Source organism: Pezoporus flaviventris, unplaced genomic scaffold (assembly GCF_033815535.1).
Source record: "Pezoporus flaviventris isolate CSIRO_AGI_PZ_B2104156 unplaced genomic scaffold, CSIRO_AGI_Pfla_v1 ptg000105l, whole genome shotgun sequence".
Taxonomy (NCBI): Eukaryota; Metazoa; Chordata; class Aves; order Psittaciformes; family Psittacidae; genus Pezoporus; species Pezoporus flaviventris.
The window spans coordinates 563,950-574,007 of NW_026892653.1; the positions used below are offsets into that span (position 1 = coordinate 563,950).

The window sequence follows — 10,058 nt, forward strand, 5'->3', positions numbered from 1 at the left end:
GGGGGGTGGGGGTGTGTGTGTCTGGGGTGGGACTAGGAACCTATTGCTTTAGGGGGTTCCAGCACCCTTGCCTACCCCAGATGGGGCTGGGGGCTCTCCCTGCTCCTCAGGTGTAACCAAAATGAGGTATAAAAGCAACTACTTGGGTGCCAGCGGTGCCCAGGGGCTCCCCACCATCCTACAGGGCACCCCTGGGGGGCTGGCACCCTGCCCCACTGGTGCCCCAGAGGGATTTGGCGCTGTGTCCCCCACTGTCCCCAGCCCTTTCAGCTCTTGCCAAGCTCCTTGTCCTCTGGTGGAACCTCCTGGTTCTGCTGCTGCATCTCGGCACTGCAGGGAATACACACTGGATGGATGGGTGTGTGGGTGGATGGATTATGGATGGATGAATGGACGGATGGATGGGGGGTGGACAGGTGAATGGTGGATGGATGCATGTGGCATCAGGAGGGTGCTGAGATAGCAGGGAAGGGATCCCCCCATCCCCATTACCTGCGGATCCTGCGCTGGGCTTCAGCACGCACATAAGGCGGAAGCGTGGTGACAGGACCCTGTAAGAGAAGAGCTGTGGGTATGGGGACCCCTGTTCCCAAGGAAAACACCCCACTGCACACCAAAAGCCTTACCAGCTCCTTGAAGGTGAGGCGGCAGCCGTAGCACAGCAGCGGGATGTAGGCAGATTTGTGCTCAGCCCTGAAGGGACAGGGACCCTGAGTGGTGGCCCTGCTGCCAACACAGCATCCCCCCCTTGCCCCACATGCTCACCCTGCTGCCAGGGGGTCCTGGCAGCACCCATTCCTCTCCATCTCTGGCTCATCTATGATCAATGTGGGCTCCAGGGCCAGCTCCTCCTCTACAAGAGCCAGAGGGCACAGGTGTGATTTGGGGATGCACCGTGCCCCCAACCTCCTGATCCCCCCCATTGCCCTCCCCACTCACCCCCATCGAGGTCCAGGGCACACAGGCAGAGCAGGCAGCGCTCGGACTCGCAGCTCGGCTTGGCTAGATCTGCGCTCAGCTTCTCACCCGTCCTGCAGACAACACAGGGAGGTGAGGGGTGCACCCCCTTGCCCCCCCATACCACCCCATAGTGCCCCCACAGAGGGGATGCTCTACCGGTAGACGGTGCTGATGGTGGAGGGGAAATCCTTCTGCAGCCCCATGAGGAAGTGCTCTACCACATGGCGGATGCTGGGCTTATCCCGGCGCTGCAAGGGCAAACAGAGAGGGCAGGGATGGGAGAAGGGGTCCCAACCTCACCATGGGGACGTGGAGCTTGGGATCCACCCCATGCAGACCAAGGGACACCCCTACCTTGGTGGGGAGCGGCGGTGCAATGACGGTGGGGACATTGAAGAAGTGGTTGTAGAAGGCAATCTCCTTGGCCGTGTACTCCCGCAGGGGACGCACCACCATCACATCACCGTGGCGGTCGTCCTTGAAGCCCTGTGGGTGCGTGGCTTGATGGGGGACCATGGCAGCACCAAGTCACAGAACCCGGGTCCACGGCATCATCGCTCTGGGTGGGAATGGACACCCCCAGCTAGAGGACAGGGTACCAGCTGGCTGCTCACCGTGTCGACGGCAAGGAAAGCACCACGACCCAGCGCCAGGTTGGTGAGGAGCTTGATGGCCACACATGTACAGGTCTCACCGGTCATCACCTTGGTGTAGCCCTTGGTCCGGGCTGTCTGCAGGATGAGGTGGATCCTGGGGACAATGTGACACCAGCTCAGAGCCACCGCGCAGTGCCCGGTGCTGGGTCCGGGCAGGATAAGCCACTCACCGCAGCATCTGCAGCAGCTCCTCTTTTGCTGTCAGTGTCTGCACAGCCTCAAAGACTTTCAGCAGCTCCTGGGTGAGGGCAGCAGCAGGCAGGCGGGGGGCAGCCGGGGGACCCTCCGGTGACTCCCCACTGCCAGGGCCAGGCGGCGAGGTGCCACTGTCCTTGTCCCCGTACCCCTTCTGCCGCTGCTGCTGGATGAAACCCTCCACAGCCTCCTTATAGGACACACTGGGCTCACTGGGTGTCACCGGCCCAGGGCGCAGGATGGATGCGGGCAGCTCCAGCGCCTATGGGGCAGAGATGGACACTGGGAGGGTGGTATGGGGATAGCCAAGCATACCCCTTTACTCCAGCGTGTGTGTCCCTCACCACCCATGTACCTGCTCCAAGTGCACCAGGTAGTAGGGGAAGCCGGTTGCCTGCAGCAGGGTCTCCATGCAGGCCAGGCTCTGCTCCCGCTGTGCCGGGCTCTGCCCACGCACCGCTCCCTCTGCGAGGCAAGTGGGCACCACCAGTGAGGAGAGGAGGGGGCACCCATCCCATCCCTGGGGGACCACAGCCCCCAGCCCTGGGGGACCCTGTACTGGGAGTGGGGGTAACCCCTACCATCAACGTAGACGACACCAGGGATGAAGCGGAGCTTCTTGGCTGTCTCCCGGCTGAGCCCCTGCCAAAGGCACAGGGTAAGGCGGGTGCTTGAGTTGTGCCCCCCTCCCCAGACCCTCTCATCACCCCCATTCTCACCTCCTGGACCTGCCGGAGCATGGCACTGGAGGCTGGGCCCCCCGACACCGCCAGCAGCACCTATGGTGACATGAGGGATGGTGACCGGTGCTGCTGCCACCGCTCAGGTCAGCCCCACACGTGTGCACCCCAATCGGTACCTTCTCTCCCGGGAAGATGATGCGGTTCTTGCCCAGCATCGCGCGGAACTTGTGCACGAAGTACTCGTGGAAGCAGTTGCTGCAGGGACGCAGCCCTAAGCCATGGCGTGTTCCACAGCCCCCAGGTCCCCCAGCCCCAAAGCCCTCAAGGCCCCTGTCTCCAAGCCTTGATGTCCCAGAGATCCAATGCTCCCAAGCCCAGACTTCCCAGTGACTCAGTGCCCGCAGTCACTGATACCCCAGAGACCCAATGTTTCCAAGCCCCAAATCCCAGAGACCCGAAGTCCTCAACCATTGATATCCTCGAGATGCAATGTCCCCAAGCCCCAACATCCCACACACCAAACATCCCCAAGCCTCCATGTCCCAAACACCTGAGCTCCCCGACTTCTAACGTCCCAGGGACCCAACGTCCCCAAGCTCCAACACACCCAAGCCTTGCTGCCCCAAAGAACTGATGTCCCCAGCCCTCAACATCCCAGGGACCCGATGCCCCCAACCATTAACGCCTCACACACCCCACGTCCCAAGCCCCGATGTCCCCAGCCCCGCATCCCCGCACACGGCAGCCCCTCACCGGCAGAAGGGGTCCCCGACGCGGATGATGAGTGCGGCGGAGCCCTTCCCGCACTTCATGCAGGTCCGCGGGTGGCTGCGGGGACACGGCCGGTAACGGCAGCACCGGGGACACCGCACCCCGGGGGCGGCAGCGATCCCGGTACCGGGGACGTTACCAGGGGGTTAGGGAGGGGGTGAGCACCAGGGGGCAGCACGGGGTGGGGTGGGGGGGGGCACTGTGGTACCGGTGGGGGGGATACGGAAGGGGTACCGGGGATAGCACCGGCTCGCGGACCGCGCTCCCACCTCTGTCCCTCGCCCCGGCGGCGCCGCGCCGGCCCCATGTCCGCTCCGCACCCTCCGCCGTCCCCCGCCGCCTCGCACATGGTCCCGGCCCGTCCCGTCCGGTCCGGTCCCGTCCCACCCGTCGGGGCGCACGGCGATGACGCAGCAGCGCGCCGCTGGCCCCGGTTCCGTCCCCGCCTCCCCGCCGCCGCCGCCATGTTCCGGAGCCTGCTGGTGGCGGCGGCGCAGCGGCCTCAGGCCCCGGGCGGGTCCCCGCGGCCGCCCCCCGGCCCCGGCCCCGCGGGCGAGGCGCTGGAGGCGCAGTTCAGCTGCCCCATCTGCCTCGAGGTGTTCCACCGCGCCGTCGGCATCGCGGGATGCGGACACACGTGAGCCGGGGCCCGGGGCGGCGGCGGCGGGGACCCCGGCCCGGCCCGGCCCGACCCAGAGCCCGCTTGGCGCTCCCCCAGCGCACCGGGGCCTCTGTCCCGTGACCCGGCCGGCACCGGTCCCGTCCCGGTACCGGGATCCCCCCCCATCCCCACCCCGTACCCGCGGTCCGGTACCGGTGTCCCCATGCCACCGCCCCATCCCGGTACGGAGACCTCCATCAGCTGACGCCTATCCCCCCCTACCAGCCTGCTGGGGGGACCCTCATTGTTCCTTCTCCATTCAGCCCGGTACCGGTACCCTCCATCTCCCCTACAGCCCGGTACCGGTACCCTCCATCTCCCCTACAGCCCGGTACCGGTACCCTCCATCTCCCCTACAGCCCAGTACCGGTACCCTCCATCTCCCCTACAGCCCGGTACCGGTACCCTCTATCTCCCCTACAGCCCGGTACCGGTACCCTCCATCTCCCCTACAGCCCGGTATCGGTACCCTCCATCTCCCCTACAGCCCGGTACCGGTACCCTCTATCTCCCCTACAGCCCGGTACCGGTACCCTCCATCTCCCCTACAGCCCGGTATCGGTACCCTCCATCTCCCCCACAGCCCGGTACCGGTACCCTCCATCTCCCCTACAGCCCGGTATCGGTACCCTCCATCTCCCCTACAGCCCGGTATTGGTACCCTCCATCTCCCCCACAGCCCGGTACCGGTACCCTCCATCTCCCCTACAGCCCGGTACCGGTACCCTCTATCTCCCCTACAGCCCGGTACCGGTACCCTCCATCTCCCCTACAGCCCGGTACCGGTACCCTCCATCTCCCCCACAGCTCGGTACCGGGGCCCCCCAGCAGCTCCATCAGCACCGGGTGCGTTGCACCCATCCTGAAGCCCGTTTCCCCCCTGGGGAGCTGGGTGCTGCCTTGTTCCCCCACTGTGTGCACCCGAGGGTCTTAACTCCATTGATCACCTGAACCTTGCCCCTCTGTGCCCACACCTGGTTCCTGCCCCCAGTGTCAGCCCGGGTCTAACCCGATGGGAATCCTGCCCTGACCCCACAGGTGCTGTGCACCGTTCCCATTGCCCCCGGTACATGGTGAAAGGCTGAAGTGCTGCCTTGGGGAGCAGGGGTCTGCTTGTCCCCCTTTCCCATCCTGTTCCTGGGGCATCTCCCCTTGTATGGTCTCGCTCTTCCCCCCATCTCCAGCACATTTGGGGCTGGGGGTGCTTCCTGGGGTGATGGCAGTGGCGTGGGGCAAGGGGCACTGTGGCTGTCCCTCAGCAGGGGCTCGGCAGCAGCATTTCATTCCCCCGTTGTGGGTGACGTGAGCTGGGCTGGCAGCGGAGGGGATGGGGATGCCGTGACCGTTGACTTTGTGGAGACGGAGCTGCTTTGCCTTGTGCCTGGGGGTCCCTTTCTGTGCTTGCTCTCCGCTGCTTTGATTTCTCATCCCTGCTGCTGCAGGCATAAGGACCTTGAAAGGAGGTGAACCGGGCTCTGATGTGCTCACTGCCTTTATTCCTGCGTGGCCTCAGTGCTCAGCACCAGTTGTTGTTTGGCTCTGTTCAAATCCACTCCCAGCCTCAGGTCTCAGTGCCTCAGCAGTGCCTCCCCCCCCTGCACCCTGTCCCAGGCTCCCAGTTCTCCCACTGGAGATGCTGATCCCTGAGGTTTGGGGCTGCTCTGCAGCCTGGGGTGTCCTGGGGCTGGGGTCCCCCTTCTCCTCCCTACATCAGGTTGCTGAGTGTCGCTCTCTGTGCCCCCAGCTTTTGTGGGGAGTGCCTGCAGCCCTGCCTGCAAGTGCCATCCCCTCTGTGCCCGCTCTGCCGCATGCCCTTCGATCCCAAGAAGGTGGAGAAGGCTTCCAGTGTGGAGAAACAGCTTTCGTCCTACAAGGCTCCCTGCAGAGGCTGCAGCAAGAAGGTAAAGCTCATGGGGGAAGGCTGCCCGTACCCATCCTACTGCCTGTCCCATGGCCGGAGGTCACTTGCTGTTGGTGGTTGGGATTGTGGGGGCCTCTGTTCGGAGTGTCCCCTCTTCAGTGTGGCCCCACATTGTGCCCATGAGGTCCCCTACGTGTCGCTGCTGCTGCCATGAGCCAGGCAAGCGGGGCTGTGTGGAGATGAAGGCACTCTCTCCTAGCTGCCTTTGTCAGCAGACTGGAGCTATTATTAGACAGTGGGGACCTTCAAAAGCAGGCTGAGGTTTTCCTGCAACACAGGAGAGGCTGAGGCAAACCAGCTCTGCTCCAAATGAGGGTAAGGATTTAGCTCTTGCTTAAGGTGCTGCAATCCCAGCGGCTGTGGGGAAGCTGAACCAGCAGCATGGCCTGGCCCTGCCTGGGGCAGTCTGGTCTGGGACGCTCCAGGACTGGCTAAAAAGCTATGATTCATGGTGTGTCTCCGCTGATGTACTTCCTGGCTCCCGTTAACTTTGGGGATCTTCTTGTAACTGCCTGGCTGTGACCCAGGGACAGTCCTCTACAGTGTCAGAGCAGTGTGGGGTTTCTGCCTGTCAGCAGTGCCTCCTTTGAAAAGGAAAATGGAGCTAATGTAATAACACAGCCCGGGTGGCCGTGTGTGACCTCTGGGGATATGTGCAGTGAGCATGTGGCCCCAGATCTCTGTCCTGCAAAGAAGAACGTGCTGGTGCAGCGTTTCCATGCTGGTGTGGGTCATCCTGCACAGCCCACTGTTTGCCCTGGTTGGCCAAAACTGCTGTCCTGAGCTGTGGCAGAGCCTCCAGCACTGTCTGGAAGCTGACAGGAACATCTCTTCTCTCCTTGTGCTCCAGGTGACCCTCGCAAAGATGCGCTCTCACATCTCATCCTGCACGAAGGTGCAGGAGCAGATGGCCAACTGCCCCAAGTTCGTTCCGGTTGTCCCCACATCCCAGCCTATTCCCAGGTACTGCCATGTGTCGGGTAAGGAAACGCGTCCCTCCTTGTTGGGCTGCACAGTCACCCTGGTCCCTTACAAGCCCTAAAATCCAAACGTGGGTTTTACTTTCCTCTGGGAAACCAGAGGGAGAAACATCAGCACCGTTTCCCTCCTGTCACCTGCAGCCCCTGTCTGCCCTGTATTTCAGAGTGTGGAGTGGGAGGAAGGACCGAGCAAACCAGGGTGGTTCAGCCTGCAACTGGGGTGGGAACGGGCTGGGCTGGTTTCTGCTATGCCTGGATATCACAGTGGGGGTGGCTGGCTTAGTTTGGAAGGAGTCAATCCAGTCCTTTCCTGGGGGTTCTGAGCTCGCCCTGGCTCTCTTTAGCAACATTCCCAATCGCTCGACGTTTGTGTGCCCGTACTGTGGGGCCCGGAACCTGGACCAGCAGGAGCTGGTGAAGCATTGCATGGAGAACCACCGCAACGACCCTAACAAAGTGGTGAGTGATGCTGGGAGGGGTTGGTTCTGTGCGGGGTAGCTCCTGGAAATCCAAATATGCCGTAGCTGATGCTGCATCCGAGGCCACCGGCATGCAGAGCTGTGTTTTCCAGCTGGCTTAGTTTGTTTTAGATCCCTTTGATGAGAGGTGGGGACCTGCCCCTGTTTGTTTTGTTAAGAGGCTTTCTAGGATGAGCTGCCTCCATCCCCATGTGCTATCAACCTGGGTGGTGCTGGATTTCCTCTCCCCATCTGGGTTGGCCACACTGGGTTGACCAGGGCAGGGAACTTGCAGCTTTATCGCTGTCTCAGAGGTGCTCACATGTGTGTGTAACTTGTCAGTGGCCTAAAAGCAGGCTGAGCCATGGGCCAGAGGCTCTGTCCACCAAGAGATCTGCTTGGGGGGGGTGAGGGACCCCCGTTTTAGCACATCCTCTGCAGATCCCACTCTGTCAGAAACAGCGGGAGCGCTGCTCCCCTCTTCAGGAGATAAGAGATGGAAGGGTCTGTGCCTCTTGGTCATGGTTCTCTTTTGTCCCTGCCTTCTGCAGGTGTGCCCGGTCTGCTCAGCCATGCCTTGGGGGGACCCCAGCTACAAGAGCGCCAACTTCCTCCAGCACCTCCTTCACAGGCACAAGTTCTCCTATGACACCTTCGTGGTGAGTACCTCAGCTGAAATGGGGTCATCTTCCCCCAGCCTGGAGGGGAAGGGGGCAGATCCTCCTTTAGGCTTTGTGGGAGGCACATGTATAGCCTCTCTCAGGAGACCCTCACAGCTGTGGGGCTGAGCTCCCCCTCTGCTCTGAGAGAACTCAAGCTGATCCTCATCAGACACACCAGGAAAACCTCTCTGAAGGAGGAGGAAAATCTTACTGCACCATGAAGATGAGCTGTTTCCTCCATGCACTCCATTAAACTCATCCCCTGAGGAGCTGTAACACAAAGGCCTTTTCTTTGAGGCTTCACAAGCAGTGGGAAGAGAACGGTACAGGCCTGGGGGGGGATCTGGCTGCTGTAGGTGAGCGGTGTCCATGGATCCCCTCTTGGGGAGCTGCTGACCATTCCTGAGTGGAGAGGGGGGGTGTGATTGCCCAGACCTGGCTGCAGGGACTGAGGGGAGGTTTTGTCAGCATGGTACCTTTATTGCAGGGCCATTAGAAGTCAGGGAAAGGAACCTCCAAATACTTAGAGAGAAATATCCCCGTTTAGGGAGCGATCACTGTGTTGTATAAACCCAAACTGGAGTGATGGAGAAACCTGTGACCCTGCTAGAAAGCTTTTCCCTTTGGGCACAGCTGCTGGCATGGGCATATTTTGTCCCTGCCCTCCACCACGTCTAAGAGCAGGGCTGGTGTTGGCAGATTCCAGGCTGGAGAGGGACTGTGGGCACAAAGGATGCCCCAAGCAGCACGGCATTCCTGGGACACACATGCTGGAGGAACGGGAAGCTCGGTGTCACCATAAAGAGCAGGGAGGGCTCCTTGGTGCTTGATGTAGAATCTGTGTCCTGGCTGTACCACTTATGACCGCCCCTCTCTGATTTTAGGACTACAACATTGACGAGGAGGCAGCGTTGCAGGCAGCCCTGGCACTGTCACTGTCCGAGAACTGAGGGTGACTGGGGAGCATCGGACCCCCTTTTGCACACTCAGCCTTCCCACTGGGGAGGCACGGAGCTTATCAATCCCCTGGAGACCCGCTGCTGCTGCTCTTCCCTCTCCTCTCTGTGCACATCCCACCTTGTTTAAGAAGGTGGAGTGTCCTTATGTCGAGCTGGACCGGTGAGTGAGCAGAGACTTCATGCAGGGAGGAGAGAGGAGTCGGCACCGGAGGGATGGGACCGTTCCTCCATTAGGCATTTCATACCCATATACAGAGTATATACCTGTGTCCAGATCTATTTATTATTAGATGCTTTTTGGCACCGTTTGTCTTCATGCTCTCTGTTGCAATTGAATAGGTACGTCAAACCTGGATGCATTTAATGCAGAAATGCCCTAATTGGAACCTGCAATCATCCATGTCCTTTGTGGAAAGGAAGAAAACGGCACGGAGCATCCTTTGGGTTTTGAAACTCCACAAGGTTATTGCCAGAGACATCGATCTGTCCCGTCCCCAGTGCTCCTTCCTATGCTGCCCAGGCCAGGCTGAATCCCAGGGCAGGACGGTTGTGCTCATGCTGACAATGGGTTCGGAGGAGTCCACAGCAATGGCATCCAGTGAAACTCTCACCTTTCCCATTTTGTACCGGCTCTTGTGATACTGAGTTCTTGCGTTTTTCTACATGAATCAGCGTGATGCCTTTTCCACGTTTTATAGAGCGGGAACAGAAGCTGTTAACTCTTCACACTGCAATATCCGACACTGAGGACAAGAGTATTTTTATGGAACATTATTAAGAAAGTCTATTTTTAAAACAAAGAATACCCCAAACACACAAACACGCTGTGGGTTTGAAATCAGGTAGGAGGCAGTAGCCGGACCCTAGACTGATTTTGTGCCTGGATGTCCTCTGGCTGTTTCTGACCCATTCCCTTCCCTTGTTGGCATGTTGTGATACAGGACGTGCTGGGTCAGAGCAGCACCTCTTTGGCTGCCTCTTCAGGCTGCCTTTTTGAGGAGCTGCAGCATTACTTGTGTTCTCCAGCATCTGCTAACCGTGTACAGTGGTCAGGCTTGGGATGGCTGAGCCCTTGCAGGCCTTGTTCCGTGGCACTGCTCAGTGTGGTTTTGGTTTGTGAAGGAGCAGGCAGGTTAGTTGTGGGGTGTTGGT

The 10,058-nt window shown here is 60.4% G+C and overlaps 2 protein-coding genes across 3 annotated transcripts; one reads left to right on the forward strand and one right to left on the reverse strand.

The window, feature by feature from the left end:
• Positions 1-51: 51 nt before the first annotated feature.
• CTU2 (cytosolic thiouridylase subunit 2) lies at positions 52-3,644 on the reverse strand. Its single transcript, XM_061477408.1, has 15 exons — positions 3,535-3,644; positions 3,248-3,322; positions 2,671-2,749; positions 2,531-2,590; positions 2,393-2,453; positions 2,167-2,276; positions 1,787-2,073; positions 1,575-1,710; positions 1,315-1,446; positions 1,117-1,208; positions 940-1,031; positions 766-853; positions 627-693; positions 493-551; positions 52-330 (listed from the first exon to the last, which is right to left on the reverse strand). Exons 1-15 carry the CDS (start codon positions 3,612-3,614, stop codon positions 267-269), a joined length of 1,482 nt encoding a protein of 493 aa, XP_061333392.1. The 5' UTR covers positions 3,615-3,644; the 3' UTR covers positions 52-266.
• A 76-nt stretch (positions 3,645-3,720) lies between these two features.
• Positions 3,721-9,726, forward strand: RNF166 (ring finger protein 166). 2 transcript variants are annotated; one of them, XR_009747552.1, is made up of 7 exons: positions 3,721-3,902; positions 5,671-5,827; positions 6,698-6,810; positions 7,172-7,286; positions 7,837-7,944; positions 8,832-9,066; positions 9,246-9,726. XR_009747552.1 is itself a non-coding variant. In XM_061477333.1 (6 exons), the coding sequence occupies exons 1-6, from the start codon at positions 3,730-3,732 to the stop codon at positions 8,895-8,897; spliced, it is 732 nt and encodes a 243-aa protein (XP_061333317.1). In that variant the 5' UTR covers positions 3,721-3,729; the 3' UTR covers positions 8,898-9,726. The 2 variants fall into 2 exon arrangements, 1 of the variants encoding a protein (XP_061333317.1); XM_061477333.1 differs by having other exon boundaries at positions 8,832-9,726.
• Positions 9,727-10,058: the final 332 nt, after the last annotated feature.

What these genes read in the sequence shown, in the direction of transcription:
- CTU2 (XM_061477408.1), bottom strand. Translation starts at nt 3,614, where the DNA reads ATGTGCGAGGCGGCGGGGGACGGCGGAGGGTGCGGAGCGGACATGGGG. An exon ending in GTCGGGGACCCCTTCTGCCG is followed by an intron (nt 2,750 to 3,247) that starts GTGAGGGGCTGC and finishes GCGTCCCTGCAG; the next exon opens with CAACTGCTTCCACGAGTACT. An exon ending in CAGGACCCCCTGGCAGCAGG is followed by an intron (nt 694 to 765) that starts GTGAGCATGTGG and finishes CTGTCCCTTCAG; the next exon opens with GGCTGAGCACAAATCTGCCT.
- RNF166 (XM_061477333.1), top strand. Translation starts at nt 3,730, where the DNA reads ATGTTCCGGAGCCTGCTGGTGGCGGCGGCGCAGCGGCCTCAGGCCCCG. An exon ending in GCAGAGGCTGCAGCAAGAAG is followed by an intron (nt 5,828 to 6,697) that starts GTAAAGCTCATG and finishes CTTGTGCTCCAG; the next exon opens with GTGACCCTCGCAAAGATGCG. An exon ending in GCAACGACCCTAACAAAGTG is followed by an intron (nt 7,287 to 7,836) that starts GTGAGTGATGCT and finishes TGCCTTCTGCAG; the next exon opens with GTGTGCCCGGTCTGCTCAGC.